The sequence below is a fragment of the Malania oleifera genome, chromosome 1 (assembly GCF_029873635.1).
Source record: "Malania oleifera isolate guangnan ecotype guangnan chromosome 1, ASM2987363v1, whole genome shotgun sequence".
NCBI classification, from domain to species: Eukaryota; Viridiplantae; Streptophyta; class Magnoliopsida; order Santalales; family Ximeniaceae; genus Malania; species Malania oleifera.
In genome coordinates, this window is record NC_080417.1 from 151,184,091 (window position 1) to 151,201,070 (window position 16,980).

Below are 16,980 nucleotides of genomic sequence, written 5' to 3' on the forward strand. Positions count from 1 at the left end.
AACAAGACATGTATTGTAAGCTTGCCCTATATGAGCAAGAAATTTAAAACCTAGGACCCATAATAAACTCTCTTCCTTGGCTTTGTTCTCTATGTTGGGCACTTTGGAACATAATGAAACCCAAATTCATTAATCACATATTCACTTGTTTTCAAAGGACGTGTCAATTCTTTTTAACAACTTTGCATTGAAATTTTGAATTCCCTTGTTTTGTATTACTATTCTTCTACTATTTCTAAACTTCAACCATTTTTAGTATAATGGAAATAAATGGAAGTCAGATGATGACTGACTTATGAGGATTTTGAGAATCATACGTTGCAAGACATTGAGACTTATTGTAAATAGTTCTCTTCCCTAATCTAACCTTTTGTATTGTGACAATTATATATTAAAGCCCTAGTTTTTGTTGCGTAGAGGAGAAGCCTCAAAGAAAATAGGATTCGTTAAAGATCTTAACTTTCGAGAGATTCTTCTTGTTTCTAATTTTTAATTTGAAATTTAGGGTATTAATTACTTTTATTTTATAAATTAATTAAATAGACATGATTTTATATCAGCGCAACCTCTCATCCAACTCTTAAAGGGGACATCAGATTTTGACTTGAATTAAATTAATTATTTAATTCTATAACTTGAGGATATGGACGACATTAAATTAAACTTTAATTATAAAATTAAATTTACATTATAACTTCAGTAATTTTAAATTTGCAATTAACCCTGTAACGACACATGGCAACCATCCATACATGCATGGGATATTTTCATTCCATGGACAAGAGAGGATCATAATAATTTTTTCCTTGGATAAAAATGTTCTTTGAAGGGCTAATCTTAAAGGCAACGCTAGAAGCAATAAAGGTTTTCACCAACTACCAAACAGGGAGGAGGTCATTTTGGGTATTAAGGGGAGTAACACCATCGGACGATCCAAGATCAAATGGAAGAAAATATAGGGTAACCAAGCGGCTCAAGAGGAGATCGCGAAGAAAGTCATACAACGTCTAACGTGGCGTTATGTTGTTGGGCATTCAAGGCTTTCAGGAACAACCGTTGTCGTTTGATACCTTCCTTAGAAGGAGCGTTTCGTAATTTCAGAACCACAAAGAGAGAGAAAGAGAGATGAAGAGAGAGAGGCAGAGAGAGAAAGAGAGCGACAGAGAGAGGGGAGAGAGAGAGAGAGAGAGAGAGAGAGAAGGGCAGAGAGAGAGAGAGAGAGAGAGAGTCCGTTAATTTCTGTTAATATATGAAAGAGGTTTAAGGATTGCAACAATGGTGTCTGACCAGCAAATAGCCGAAGCTTTGGACTCTCTCCTGCGCGATTCAAACCCTAACTCCTTCACATCCCTAAACGGCGTCGTCCAGCAGCTCGAGTCCAAACTAGGGCTAGACCTCTCCAACAAGGTCGACTTCATCCGGACCCAGATCCACCTCCTCTTCCGATCCCAACCACCGCCGCCGCAACCGCAACCGCAACAACCGCCGCAGCACCACCAGCACAGACCCCCAAAAGACCATTTTGCCCCCCACCAGACCCCCAATTTCCCACCTAGTCCCTCCCACCTTCCACCTAGTTTCGCCGTCCACCCGCCGCCGCCGGCGGTTCTGAAACCCGATCCTGCCGCTCAAAATGTGGCGATTGCCACCCCTGAGGCGCCGAAGCAGAGGTGGGTTTGCCTCTTGTTTTTGGTTTTACTGTTTGTTGATTTTTTTTTTGGGGGGGAGGGGGGAGTTATGTACAAAGGTAGGGTTTGCCCCTTTTTTGGGTTTTTTTTTTTGGTTAAAAATTTTTGGCAGAAAATATTTTCCTGGTGAGATTTAATTATGTGATGAGGGTTCAATGGTTTTGCTTTGTTGTGCGGGCGTTGGTTTTAAATAAATTTGTCATTTTTGACTTGTATGTGGGTGTGGGTTTTAGGATATGGGCCTATATTATATGTTTTTGGAAGTGGGCTAATTTTCTCTTTATGAAAATGCAAATAACAAATGTTAGAGTCATGGTTACTAATTTGTGGACACAAAACACGAACTTGAATTCTTGCTTTTGTGTGCTTTAGATTTTCTTTTCACTGTTTTGGGAGCATCGATTTCTGGCTTCAGATTTGGATTTGTGAAAATCAGGATGCTTTTATAATATTTTGTCAAAATCCACACAAACCCAAAGACAATGGTTGAACTTCAAGCTCCCAAACTCAGGGTTTGAGCAATTCACAAAACTTGGGACCCTGGTTTGCTACTGAAAACAGTTTTCAGTTTTCTCTGTCCAATTTTTATCTTCATTTCTAATTTTCATTCTTAACGTGCATTCATTTACTGGAAACAGAAAAATAGTTTCTGAGATAGCAAACTGTATAACATGTTCAATAGTATACTAAAAAACAACTATAATAAAATGATTTCAGATTCCATGATCATTTCAGACACCTTGCTTGTTTTAGTTAGGTATGCCAATCCTTTCCTAGCATCTAATGTGGCCTGCGTTGAGCATTGTAAGTGGCAACCTTATGTAATGGGATCTGCTTCTAGATTTAGGGAGTTGTTCTAAAGATTTTAAGAAGTTTTTCATATGAAAAGATTAAAAAAATTATATATTTGGTGAGATTTATAGTGATTCAAAGAATACGTGAGATTGTTGTGGGTTGCACATGTTACGTAAAGAAGAACTATTACATTGGTTGACCATACATTAGAAGCTTCTATTAGGATTATGCTTGACATGGTATGAACATAAGCTTCTGCTACTTCAATGCCCATCAGAACATGTTGAACTTAATGATAAGTGATGGGTATCATGATAGCTACTATTCATACTAGAGTCAGTGATTGACAGTGTTCACAAAAATTATTTATAGAATTAAAACCTGACCCTTGATGCAACAATAATCAAGATCAAGTAAATCATAATTAGAAGTGCAGTGAGTGATGAAAGCCATGATGCTGACCTCTTGCTCAGGTACTAAGAGTAAAGCTTCATGAAGGGCCTGTTATAAAGATCATTCTCATTAACAAGCTACAAGTAAGTTTGTCTCAAAGATCAACCTCCGGGGCAAGTGTATTTTGTGTGAAAGAGTATGTAGTCATAGTAGTCATACTCATTTATGAATTACAACATCAATGAATTACAACCATGAGAGAATGGAGAAATAGAAGAGAGAAGAATGAAGAAGGTAGAAGAGAGGAGGAAGAAGGAGATCCAATTTGGGGAAATTCATGTTAAACTTCTTAATTCAAATTGAAATTCATAAAAAATTAACTCTTACATGGCTTTCACTCCCTATTTAAAAAGAAAGCCTAAATTACATTTACACATAAACCCTTAAAAAAAATGCATGAAATTACATATAAACCCCTAGAATACATATCTATTACAAACAACGCTGCCATACACGTAATCCTACTACTAAAACTAAACACACATAATGAACTAATCAACTAAAACAATAGTCCATTGATCTAATTCTTTTGAATTATTCTCCAACAAGGGTCTACCATGGTCAAAGAGGAGAAAAGGAAAAAGATAAGTTGTTTTGAGGATTTTGCAGAAATTCGTGTACTGCAAATGGGAAAAGAGGCTGGAAGTTAACAAAAGAGAGGAAGAACAAGTATGAATGGAAGGAAAATGGGGGACTGAAAATGGAAGAATGGAGATCAAATTTGGGCTCTGATTTCAACTGACATAGTAGTAGCATCAATGAATTACAGCCAAGAGATGATTTGGGAGAGATAGAGGAGAGAAAAATAAGGAAGAAGGAAGAGGAGAGGAGGAAGGAGATACAGTTTTTCTGGGGGGGGGGGGGGACGGGGGAGGAACTTACATTAAACTTCTCAATTCAGTTTCATAAAAAACTAACTCTTACATGGGTTCCACAACCTATTTAAAAAGAAAGCCTAATTTACATGAACTTACAAGTAAACCCCTAAAGATACATAAAACTGCAAAATGAACCCGTCAAGACATATCTATGACAGACAAACCCCCAAATAAATAATCCTACTGCTAATTAAACTAAACACACATAGTAAACTAGTTAACTAAACCTAACAATCCTTTGATCCAATTTTTTTGAATTAGTCTCCAACAAGGGTCTACCCATGGTCCAGCTTCTTACCCAACATGAAAAATGTTTGGTGGGTGCTTTCTGCAAGTGTAAAAAGGTTTTCAAAAAGTTTATACATCTTGACAAATTTTAGAGTGACATAGAAGATCTTTGGACTATTTTATGCACCAATTTCTTATTATTTTGCATAGTTGATTTCAATTACACATTATTATCGATATTCTATGCTATTGTTCCTTTTGGAGAGAGAGAGAGAGAGAGAGAGAGAGAGTTTCTTGTGGGGGCGGCTGGTTAGTGGTGGGTAGTACTGTCTAGGCACATCCTATCTGCATAAAAATCACTCAATTCTGGTTCTTTAACTCCTGTGTTGTGGCCTTACTTGAAATCATAATCTCGTCACAAGGTGCCTTTGTTATGGAGTAGATGCCACTGCCACTCAACGGGTTTAGGACATTTAGACACACCCTCTCTTCTTTCCTTTTCCTTTTTTCTTTTTCCCCTCCAAATTTTTATTGGTAGATTTGCTATATTATGCCTGTTACATTCTGACGGTTGTGTGGTTTGATGCTTGGCCTGATGTGTTACCATGCTTCATCAAATTATTTGCAGTGCTCAAGGTGGAACAAAAAGAAAAGGTGGACCAGGAGGTCTAAACAAACTTTGTGGTGTTTCCCCTGCACTTCAGGCCATTGTTGGCCAGCCAGCACTCCCAAGGACTGAGGTTCAGACTCACAGATTTGCATTTTCCTCATTATCGTTTGCAAGTTTGTTTTAGTTCTATATGTGTTGAGGATTAAAGCTTCTATTCTGTCCAACTCAGATTGTTAAGCAGCTGTGGGCATACATAAGGAAGAACAATCTCCAAGATCCAAGTAACAAAAGGAAGATAATTTGCAATGATGAGCTGCGCTTGGTTTTTGAGACGGACTGTACTGACATGTTCAAGATGAATAAGTTGCTTGCTAAGCATATTATTCCACTTGAACCTTCAAGTATGTGCCTGTGGTATAAGTGCCAGACACCCCCAGCGCCCCCCTCCCCCCTTTTCTGCTTTGGTGATTTTGCTGTTTCATACAAAGTGCTAATTATTGAGATGCTTGCAGAACAGTCAGGTCAACAATCGAAGAAAATAAAGGTCGATGTGGATCCAGCAACCAAAAGTACTGAATCTGGTCCTGTGATAATATCTGAAGCACTTGCAAAATTTGTTGGCACTGGTGGAAGGGAGATGCTTGAATCAGAGGCTGTAAGACGAATTTGGGAATACATAAAAGTCAACCATCTAGAGGTAATCAAATTCAGAAGTCCATGATTTTTCTTTAGTTTGTAATTGAACTTGATTCTTTGAAGGCATATTTCCTATTAGTAATAGAAGAACATTTTTCATCTAATGTCATTGCTAGTTTTAATGTGGGGAAGTTTTGAAAAACCACCTCTCGAGACTTTGCTTAGTGGGAGCATAACTGGATAGTTGCCTTTGCCATTTTTTTTAAAATATTTTTTTTTTGTTTTTTAAATGATTCAATTAGTATTTTCTGTTGAAGGTTACTTGTCCATTATCCCAAAAAATGAAGAAATATTCGTTGAAGCATCAATTAATCTCCTTTTATATTGTTATATGCAATTGTCCAATTATTTATTATTATCTATGTTGGTCTTTCTTCTGTTCATAATCGGTTTTCAGTGATTGGCCTTGAGGGTGTCATTCTTTGATATGCCTTGCTGTTATTATCAATTTTGTCACTGAGTGGATTTTTTTTTTGTTTCTTCTTTCTAAGACTTGTTCTCCTTTTGATCATGTTTTTTTCTTTATTAGTAAATTCCTTTTGTCATAAAAAGTTTTTTTTTTTTGTGGGAGAGGGGTGGGTGGGGACCATTTCTACTACCAGCAATGTTGCTTGTAGTATTTTGATTCTTATATTTTGTGCTAAAGTGATTTATTTTAACTCTTTAAAACACACCCACATAACCATTAGAATTACGGGCCATTAGGGATTTTATAATGTTAATTATTTGGGGGATGAGGAAAAACTGATAGATGAGATCGTTGTGATTATAATAAGCATAAGGCCTATGGTTATCCAAGAACCTGAACTTTCTAATATGTTTATGTGAGAACTTTGGCAAATTGAAGAATACATGAAAATGGGTTCTTTTGAATACAATTTTTTCTGATTTAAGATATTTGAATACTAAAAATTGCAAGCAGGCATCCAATTTTCTCAGATGTCAAGGTTGAATTGATATTACATTATAAATGGTGCTGTTCACTTGGAGAATTGTTGTGAAGTGCTTCCACTATAGGAGGACCAATTGTATCATCATGTTCTCTATCATGTTTTTTTTTTTCTTTATTGTTTCTCTTTCTTCCTTGTCAATTGTTTCATTGGTTGCAATTCATAATGCATAAGCCAGCTCTCTACAAAAGAACCCCCACAAAGACAAGAAAGAAAGCCTCATTCCCACTTGACATGATGTAATTTTAGTTGTTGACTAAAATAATGGTCCTTTGTGATACCCTCGTGTAAGTTAGGGCTTTTGCTTTTATTGGCAGCTTGGATTGTTTATCAAATTGATGCATGACCGATTAGCAACAGAGAAAGTAATGGAAAACAAAAGAAGATAAAATGAAAAGAAGTTCTAAAATCCCTAAATAAATAAGTCATATCAAATCCTCTTCTTTCTTCCCACATCACAAACTGTTCAGGAAGTAAGAAGCAATAAGACTAGATATGTTGCCAATAAAGGGTGGATCAAGTTTAAGGAGGACTAGTTGCAAAACTTGTCCTAGACTGAGGGGAATGGTAGAAAAGGATTCACAGTGATGATCCCACCTAGTGGGACTTAGGTTTTGTTGTAGTAGTTAGTGCTGCAGAACAGGTTAGAGTATCATTATGGCGAGGATCTCATCAAGTTTTTTATTTTAACCATGATGACAAATATGTTCTTGGGATGAAGTGTTGATCATATCTAATAGTAAGCCTTTGTTAGTTTTGGCACGGCAGTGAACAGAGGGCATGACACTTAATCTCAGAGCTCTCAAAGTACCGGCCCCAAAGTTTTACTGGTTAGCTAAAAAGATACGAACATTTGTTCTTACCTCTGGGCTTTTTATGTGGAAGACCCTGTCAAGGGCAACCACAAAGAATCGTCTCTCTCGGTGAAGTCAAAAGATAATAATGAATTATGAAATTACAGAGAAGTGGGAAGCGATTGGAGTACGTTGACCTGTTAGTGATCCCAGCTTATGCCGGTTTGGGCTGATTCTTACCAGGTTGGTCGGGCGCCAAATCCAGAAAATACATAGGATAGAAGTAGGAAGAAAGTGGTTTAATTTGCCATGGATCTGGTACTTGAGAATTGCTTTTGTACTAAAATTTGTTGACAAGAAGTTTAACTTTTGTTTTTTCAACTGTTTCTGTCCTAGTCAATCAGTTCTTGATTATTTATTGATGAATAGCATGCAGGAATCATGACCTATCAATTTATTTTGTTGCATTTAGGATCCTATTAATCCGATGGTGATAGTATGTGATGCAAAGCTTCAAGAGCTTTTAGGATGTGAAAGCATTTCTGCATTGGGGATACATGAAATGCTGGCACGCCATCATCTGTTCAAGAGATCATGACCACTGATTTTGTTGGCTGGTTAGTATAAACGATAAATTGCAGCTTTCTTTGTTTTGTTGGACATGAATCTTATGGCTTTTTTACCCCTCATTTTCTTTTGGTAATTTCCTCAACTGTGACTAATTCAACATATCATCTAGTGAAGCATACTTCATTTGGATGAATGATTGGAAGACAACGTAGGATTTCATGTTCAAACACAGTTTTTTTCTTGATTGGAGCTTCCTTGGATTTTTTCTGGTTCACAACTTAAGATAATAGTCTTAGTTTATGGTCAATATAGGTAGCATTTGGGAGCATGGATTTCGAGTCTTGGGTTTGGATTTATGTGGATTTGGAAGAAATTAAATACAATTTTATACTATGTTTTGTCCAAACCAACACAAATCCAAATCTAAAATTCAAACTCCATGCTCCCAAATGCAGGATTACTGTATAATTTGAAGATTGAGGCTAACCTAAAGTGTTCATGTTAGAACATCTCTGATGGCATAAACCACTATTTCTCCCACAAGCAGTTACTGAACTGTACAATGGTATGTGCTTTCTATTTGGTAAATTTGGTCTTGAAAACTAATGGGATATTATTATTGTTTGCAGATGCTCAGCCTTGATGTCAATCTACTTGTCTAAAGTTCGTCTGGTTTTCCCTATTATGGTTGTGTTGTTAGGTTCTTCACTTACCGGTAAGTAATGAACTGAATGGAAATGTACTCTGGACTAATGGCAACTCTTATGCTGTAGCGGACGCCAGTGTCCTAGGGTTTCCGTTTTCTGACTGGCTTAGGTTACATTTTCCCTTGGGACTTCTCTAACACCTGTAAAATGCAGACAGTAGTAAAGCACAAGGAAATGTAAAAGATGATATTAACCTACTCCCCTCCACATGAAAGACACCATTTATTGTGTTAATGATCTGGATCGAGTTATGTGTGTGGTGTTAATTCAAGGTTTCTGTCAAAAAGTCTTGCTTTTGTTCATATGGGGGTCACACGAATGCCTAGAAATAGCCTGACAATTTGTTGTATATGCTGGTTTCTAAGGTAAGTTTGTCAATGGATCTTCTTGAGCCTGTGTTTGCCTATATTTGTGATTTTGAAAATGGCGCGATTAAGCATTTACAATGTCATTGAATGATTTCCCATAATGTTCATTTCAGGAAACTGCTACAGGTTGGTTATGGTTTATGATCTATTAGCTATGGAACCATCCCCAAAATAAAAAATGAAACTGTCTGGAGAAAAAAAATCTTGTTAGGATTTTAAAACTTGGTAAACAAATTTTTTTCTCATTTGGTTATTGAAGAGTACAAGGGTAAAAAAAAAAAAAAAAGATGTAAAGAAATCAAATAAAATTGTTTCACTTGTCATTAATGTTAATTTTTAAAATTATTTTTAATCATATTGGATAATTAAGTTCTATTCTTATAGTGAACGGTCATGCCCTTTATTATTTTCAGTTTGTTTCAGAAAATGCTTACCAAAAAACTATTGTTAGGAGAGTTTGGAATGAGAAAGGTCCACGAGTGAATCTTTCAATAATTATGAAATGTATGTAATTGAATTTATATAAAGCTTGCGTTTAAGAGTATGAATTTCGAACCTTAGATTTGAATGTACTTGGATAAAATTTAATATAATAATATATTATATCTCATTTAAATTTAATTCTGCATTCAAAGTTCCTCTAAATATAGGATAAGTAAAAAATATATAGATAGATTTTGTGAATATGAATTTATACAAATTCAGATTTTAGCAGAGTCTACTGACGTGAGTTGTACGTCATTTTGCTTTGGTGCATTGTCAAATCCAGTGTGGGGGAGCTGTTTGTTTCCAAAATTCCAAATTTTCCGCCTACTTGAACCGCATGAAAACTACAAAGATTTGTGTACTGATTCAGTTGATTGTCCACATGGCCTCTTGCAGATCCCCTTTGCATAAGCTTTTTCCATTCCAAGTTCAACTTGATTAGATTTGATTTACACTAATAACAAAAGCTTGAATTTTAAGTTATGTTCTACTTGATTAACTTGAGTTTGACTCAATTCTAACACAGCAAGCAAGTAGATGATATAGTGAGCTTGCTTGATTTACTTTTACATAATTTGGTTGTTTTTTTTTTTTTAAAGGCTTGTGTTATTTCAAGCTCTTACATATGTTGCCTAACTAATTTTATATCATTTTGTTTTTTAAAAAGATAAATTATTGTCATTCAAAATTTCTTATTGAAGTCAAGAAATATAGGTCTGCAAGTCATCCACATCATAATAAGTGGAGTAACAAGTGATCCCCCATTCGGGATTCGAAGAAGTGCTCTATAAGGACTTTGAGATCAGATAGAATATGTTTCTTTTCTTATGAGCCACTTAATTTTATGAATTGATAGAACCTTTAGCAATAGCTAATAAATGAAGAGTCTATTTTGTTCATCTAAAATTTAAGGAGTATACTTTTACTTTTTGGAAAAGGGCTAAAGGTAAACCCCTATACATATGTTGGGTTTTATATATCGTTTGATATATTAGTAGAGGTTAAAATGATAGAAATACCTTAAAACTTCATCAATCCTCCAATCATCCATGAACTCTTAGTTGGCATGAATAAATCCCTTTCTTTAAGGTGATACTTGTCCCCACTTTAGAATTGCAAGTACTAGGCATAAAGATTTCTCTATAGAACTTATTTGAAAATAGTACTGTGAGAGAAACAATAAAGGGAGAGAAAATGAATTTTTGATTTGATGCTTGATGTCAGTAGTGCCATTAAGATCTCTTATGAATAGACATGAAGGGTTACAATCTCTGGTTGTCTCCCTCTCTTGCCCCTCTCCCTCTTTCCTAATACAATTCATTAGCTAAAAATTAATGGTTAATTTAATTATAAATATTAATTAATACAAATATTAATTAAATTATTAACTAAAAAAGCATTAAAATTTTAATTAAAAATATTATTCTATTGAAAAATATGACTATTGTCATAAATTGATAATCATATATTATTTCTTTATATGCATTATAATACATTAATTATATGTTGAATTTTAATTGATAATATTAATTATAATAAATTCATACAAGAGTTAATAATAAAAGTAACTATCCAATTCATTTTATAATGTTAACTGAAATTACTAATTGAAAATGTTATACAATATTAAAGCTGGCTAGATAATATTTAAAATTTAATTAAATTTGCAAATTAAAAATTTTAATTTCAAATAGTAATTTGACAATATTAATTAAAAATATTGATCTAATTTAATAATTATATACTAATTTTTATATATCATAATAAATTAACTATATACATATATAAATAATATTCTTATGATAATAGTATATACTCGAACATTATAATAATAGAAATAAGTATTCAAACACCACTTATTTTATAACCGTTTATAATTAGTTCTTATTTTCAGATACAAATAACCACTATTTTTGACTTCACTAATTTTCTAATTCAGTACTTATTTTCATAATTCAGTGGTTTTTTTTTTTTTTTTTAGAAATGTACTTCCTCACAAGTGATTTCAGGCAACTTTAGTTTAGATTTTTCATTTTCCTATTGTCAAATGTAAAAGATAAATGTACTAATATTTCTTTTAAGATGGATCAATTGATTTTCAAAATTTTGTGCCTCTCAAAAGAACAAAATTTCTTGGTGTAGCTAAAGTAATGAAGCATAGTGAAAGTTCAACATTCCCCCATATGATCCGGCATACTAAAATCAATGTGCGACTTGCTTCAAGATACAACATTGGGATTGTTATGTGCCTTGACGGAGGTATGGGAAAGTTGCCTTCTTGCGTGAAGGATATCATGTGAAATAAGAGATTAGAATTGCAAAATTCATAAAAATCATAAAAGGAGGAAGGAGTGATTAAGGTGAACATACTATATTAGAGAGAGTAAGGAAAATATAGAGAGAACAAGGTTGAAGATTGTGAAAAGTAAGAAACGGAGAGGGAATAAAGTGGCATTGTTAATGGTTTTATTAGCACTGTGCTAGTAAAATTGATCTGTCAGATATCCTTCACAAATTTTTCATCAGTAAATTTGGTACTATTTATACTCACCATGGGTCAATCTTTAGGTTTGCGAACAACCCTCATGTTTGCTCAAAATTCTTACCAAATGAAAATTCTATCTTGAATTATCATCAATTTGACAAACTTCCCAAGATATAAGCTTGTATTTAACATTGACATTTATTGTGTCTTTGACCATAATAGCTCCTTTCCTTCAAAAATATTTACATGGATTAGGACCCTATACCTTGGTTTGGTTATTGAGACCATGCAATTTTTCTTCCTTTGGCTGCCCCTTTCTATTCTAGGCCAACCCTATTGCTCGACGATAGGATAACATTCATAAGACTAGGCAAGAATGTCTTCATTCCATGAAGCTAGGCGAGATCCTATCCGAATGCCCACAACTTCCCATGCACCATGTAGCCGATTATTCGATATCCTCATTACATTTTTTTTTTTTTGAAGGTATACAAATATTACACAAACAATATCTCTCAATGTTGCTCTTTTTTAAAGGCAATCATTGCTTGTAAAAGGGGTAGCCTCACTCTTTGAGATCGATGATTGACCACCATTCTAGTAACTTAGTTGGTTGAAGGATGAGTTTGATCATTCTATCTAAGTGGTGATGATAACTCGAAAAAAAAATTAAAAAAATTAAAAAATTAAAATTATTAATCAATTAATTAGTTAAACATTATTAACTTGAATTAATTAAGTTAAGTGAATAAATTAAGTTAAGTAAAATGGTGATTATATATATGAAAGTTAAGTTAAAGTAAGTTTAAAAAAAAAAAGAAAAAAGAAAAGAAGGAAGCTTGAAGCTTCCTGAAGAATTGCAGACAGAACGCCTCAACTCGTCTTTCAGTACCTCTCCGTCCACTCCTTCGTATCCATCTCCCTCTCTTCTTAATTTTTCGACGGATACTCGACTGATCAAAAAACGGAAGGTGTCGTTAGATTTCTAGTTCTACCATCGGCATTTCTAATGAAGTGGATTTGTCGTGAGAGCAGCGTAGGCGTTATTCCTGGGGTAAGACAATTTTTCCCTAATTTCTCAATTTTTCGTTAAATCTGCTATTAAATCGACGATCAGACACCACCACGGGATCCTAGTCATGATCGTCGTCATTTTGATATGAGTAAATTTTCAATTGGGATTTTCTAAATCCCACTTCAAAGCGAGAGTGAGATTTGAAAATTTTGGTAAATTGACTATATTTAAGGGTATAATTATTTATTTAGAATTTATGGGCTTAGAAAATATTAAAATAGTATTTTATTTATGATTAATTTAATGGAATTAGAATTTTTGATTCAGGGTTCGGGGGAGCACCGCAGGTAGTTCAAGAAACTAGGTAAGGGGAAAAATATATATTAAATCAGAATTTTTATGAATTTAATGAAAAATGAATTATGTTATATATACGTGTATATGTTTCGGTATGTGTTTAAAATGTCAATCATTTAAATTATATTTTTCCGAATTTAGGGCTATTTATTAGATATGTATATGCGAAAATGAACTGATGAAAGTGGAAAATATTTTCAAGATAATTATGTAAGAAATGAAAGGTATTTTCGGTATATAAACGTTAAATGTTGGTTGACTTATTTTACAGGTAATGTATAAATTTTATTACTAAACTGTGTAACATGAGATTCAGTGCAAATATATGTTAAATGTATGAGATGTAGGTTAAGTGAGTAAAATATTGTGAATAAAACATGATATGGACTATGTTGTCTGTGTATGTTAAATGCAACCATATAAATGTAAGACAGCTGAAAGATAGCCATGTAAGCAGATCTAACATGTTTCTACGTAGACTAACTGATGACAGCTAAAAGGAACTGTAAACTAACTAATGATGACTAAAGACCAGCTGTAGTACAAAGGAAATGAAATGAAATGAAAATGTTATGAAATGACCATGATATGAAATGACAAATGTGAACGATAAAATGTTGAAGATCACGTAAAGTGAAATGCAATTAAATGTATACGTTATGAACATGAATAGATGTGTATGATTGAATAAGGACAAAAATGATAATGTATTATGATACTAGAAGTACTTATGTACGTAGAACATGTTATGACTGGGCAGGGCATACTCTTCACTTGAGAGCTTAGTGAGTAAGGCGAGTGCACTAGTAGCTTCAGATGTAGCACTAGCTGTATAACGTACTAAGGCAGAGGGAATCTACTTGTATAGGCGAGTAGATTTCCCTATCCTTAAGGCCTTTGTCGGTAAGTCATTGTTGAACGGTGTGAGTACGAGATCAATATAACACTTGAGGGCTTACTGAGTAAGGTGAGTGCCCTGGTATGCTTTAGTAGTGACCTTAGGATTATCTAAATATCAGAGCAGAGGGGTGCTACTTGTATGGACGGGTAATCACCTCTATCCTTGGGTAGTCTCGTAGGTTAAATCTTTGCATGTGATTAATTAGGTTTAGAGAATAATTTCAGTGTTATGTTAATGAGTTGAAAAATGTTATTAAAATGATATTTATATACCTCATATTAGCCACACGCTATTTTAATATACTATTTCTTCCCTTACTGAGATGTGTCTCACCCGAATATGAATTTATCTTTTTCAGGATTTTCTCAAGATTGAGTTTAGAGAGTTCGAGGTTTTTATAGTATTATTGGGAAATAGAAAAAGAAAATGGTATATTTTTATGTTAATTTTGGGATGTATAAAATTTATGTTTTATATTTTAAGTCTTCCGAGGAAATGTTTTGTTGTGAATACTAGAAGTGTAGGTTATGTTTTTGGAGATATGTATATATTTGAATACTGATGGATGATTAATTTATTATGATTGGTAGATAGATTTAGAAAACTCTAGTATTATATTTGTGGAGATTATATTTATGTTTTCCGCTGCGTAAATAATTTTAGTATGTAGATTATAAGGTAAATGTATGGATTAGTAGCACTCTGAGCCCACGTAGGGGGTCGACGCGTTACAGGTGATATATACTAGTAATCTTTTATTTGTGCTTTTATAAGCTGAATGATGTCTTGATTAGTCAAATTCCTTAAAAAAAAAAATTTGACGGATTAATGAATTAACAAAAATAATCCAATTATCCTATACCCAACTTGGGCCAAGCCAGAGAGTGATTCTCCCTTAGCTCAATAATATCCTCGACAAACTAACCCATATCCAAATCAACTTATTCTTTAGTTATCCAAGTCTCAATATAAGAATTTAAGCATATATTGTCAATTTGTTTAAGATGTCCATGACCTTTGAGGCGATTTTCTATTTCACTGTCATTGAAACCTTCATCATTGGTAGCCTTCAAATCTTCAATTGGTAAGGAGTTTTTAAATTCTTCAAACTTAGTTGGATCAAAATCCTCCCTCTCCGCAACCAGAAGAAGATTGTGGAGTGATCAATACTTGTCCACAAGGTCTACATGACAAAGAGCTGGTTGGCCGAACTCCCATGGATCAAAATAATTATAAATGATGGTTTGGCTACACCCATGGAAAGATTGAGGGCAAGCTAAAGCAGGAGTTTTTGTTGTAGACCTTGTATTTCCTAACATATTTTTCCACATATTCTCCATTCAGGATCTCAATTTACCCTTTAAATCGGCAAACATAATCTTCGATGTGTTACAAGCTGAATGAAGATTTATTTGTTATCGAATTGTCACCAAATCAACATTGGTGAATTTGGCTGGCATCAACAATGTAACTTCATATTAATATTTTTTTTCTTTCACCTCTGGTAATTGGCGAAATGAAAGGTCCTATTATTATGTGTGCAAAAAAAAAATGATGTTTGTTACAAATGTGTGCAAACACCTTCTAATATGGATTGCAGGGGCGGGGGTGATTGGTATTGGTAGAATGTGGATGTGATACTGGGATTGTTATCTCTGCCTTCTTCAAAGGTGTGGGAAGGTTGCCTTATTACACAAGAAATACCCTTTGACATGGAGGATTAAAATTGTAGAATTTGTAAGAGTTGTATAAGGAGAGAAAAGTGAGGGAGGCAAACAAACTCAAATTAGTGGGAAGTAGTTAAAAGGTAGAACCAGTAAGACTAGAGATAGTGAAAAGTGTGTGTGAGAAAGAAAAAGAGATGGGGGGTGCAGGGAGGCGATAAAGTCGCATTGTGGCGGATTGTATTAGTATTGGGCGAAATCTTTTCACAAGTTAACTCTTAAGACTACAAACGACAACCATATTTGCCCAAAATCTTGCCAATTAAAAACCATATCTTAAATTAGTGCTAATTTGGAAAACTTCCTAACACAAAAAGTCTCTATTAAACTTTGGCATTTATTTATTTTTTTGACCATAATGAATCCTTTTTGTTGTAATATGTGACTCATATACTGAGTGGTACACATGTACAAGGAAGAAAACATGGTAGGAAATCAAAGATGTTGGATGTAGCAGGGGAAACCGCCGATGGTTTGACAGTAATTGTCGGCAATTTAACCAGTCAGTCGATGGAAACTGCAATGATTTGGAGTAGAATTTAGACAATTTACATTCTGCCTGAAGCTGTCGAACGTTTGGCCTAAACTGTCGACAGTTTAGCTCGGGATGCCCAATGCAGATTCCAAATGTTGAAAGATGAACGTTAGTATGGTTGGGGCTTGGAGGGAAAACCTCCGGGAACTCTATATATATGTCATATTTGATATATTTAGAGATTTGGTTGATGTTGATTGAGATAATTGAGAGGATTCTTGTATTGCTCTTATAATTTATACAAGAAGATAGTGAATCATTGTCGTTAGCTCCTGTGGATGTAAGCATTGCTGAATCACGTAATTTCTTGTGTCTTTGTGATTGTTATTGCTTCCTTTAATTTATTGTGGTTGTGGATTATTCTGTATTTTCATCATTAGAGTGTTGTATTATATGTTTGATTCTTTACTTACAAATATATATTTCGCTGTACATATTTAGGGGATTTACACGACACTTTCCTTCCAAAACTTTCGCATACATTAAAATCCTATACCTTGGTTTGGTAATTGAGACATTGCATGTTCTTTCCCCTAGTTGACCCTTTCCATTCTAGGCAATCCTTGTTGCCCCATGATAGGACTGATATGTTAACTGCAAAACTTTTAGAGAAAAATTAGAAGTTCATTTATGCTATATTTTGGAGCATGGATTTCTGACCTTGGACTTGAATTTGGGTAGATTTAAATAAATTTCTATACAATTTTATATTACATCTTATCCAAATCAATACAAACCCA

At 34.1% G+C, this 16,980-nt stretch overlaps 1 protein-coding gene across 2 annotated transcripts; it reads left to right on the forward strand.

The window, feature by feature from the left end:
• The first annotated feature begins 985 nt into the window (after window positions 1-985).
• On the forward strand, window positions 986-8,603 carry LOC131167044 (formin-like protein 18). Of its 2 annotated transcripts, XM_058126731.1 has the most exons (6): window positions 986-1,670; window positions 4,671-4,782; window positions 4,882-5,053; window positions 5,165-5,349; window positions 7,565-7,709; window positions 8,292-8,603. In XM_058126731.1, exons 1-5 carry the CDS (start codon window positions 1,276-1,278, stop codon window positions 7,688-7,690), a joined length of 990 nt encoding a protein of 329 aa, XP_057982714.1. In that variant the 5' UTR covers window positions 986-1,275; the 3' UTR covers window positions 7,691-7,709; window positions 8,292-8,603. The 2 variants fall into 2 exon arrangements, with proteins under 2 accessions (XP_057982714.1, XP_057982093.1); XM_058126110.1 differs by lacking the exons at window positions 7,565-7,709; window positions 8,292-8,603 and having other exon boundaries at window positions 1,111-1,670; window positions 4,882-6,679.
• Window positions 8,604-16,980: the final 8,377 nt, after the last annotated feature.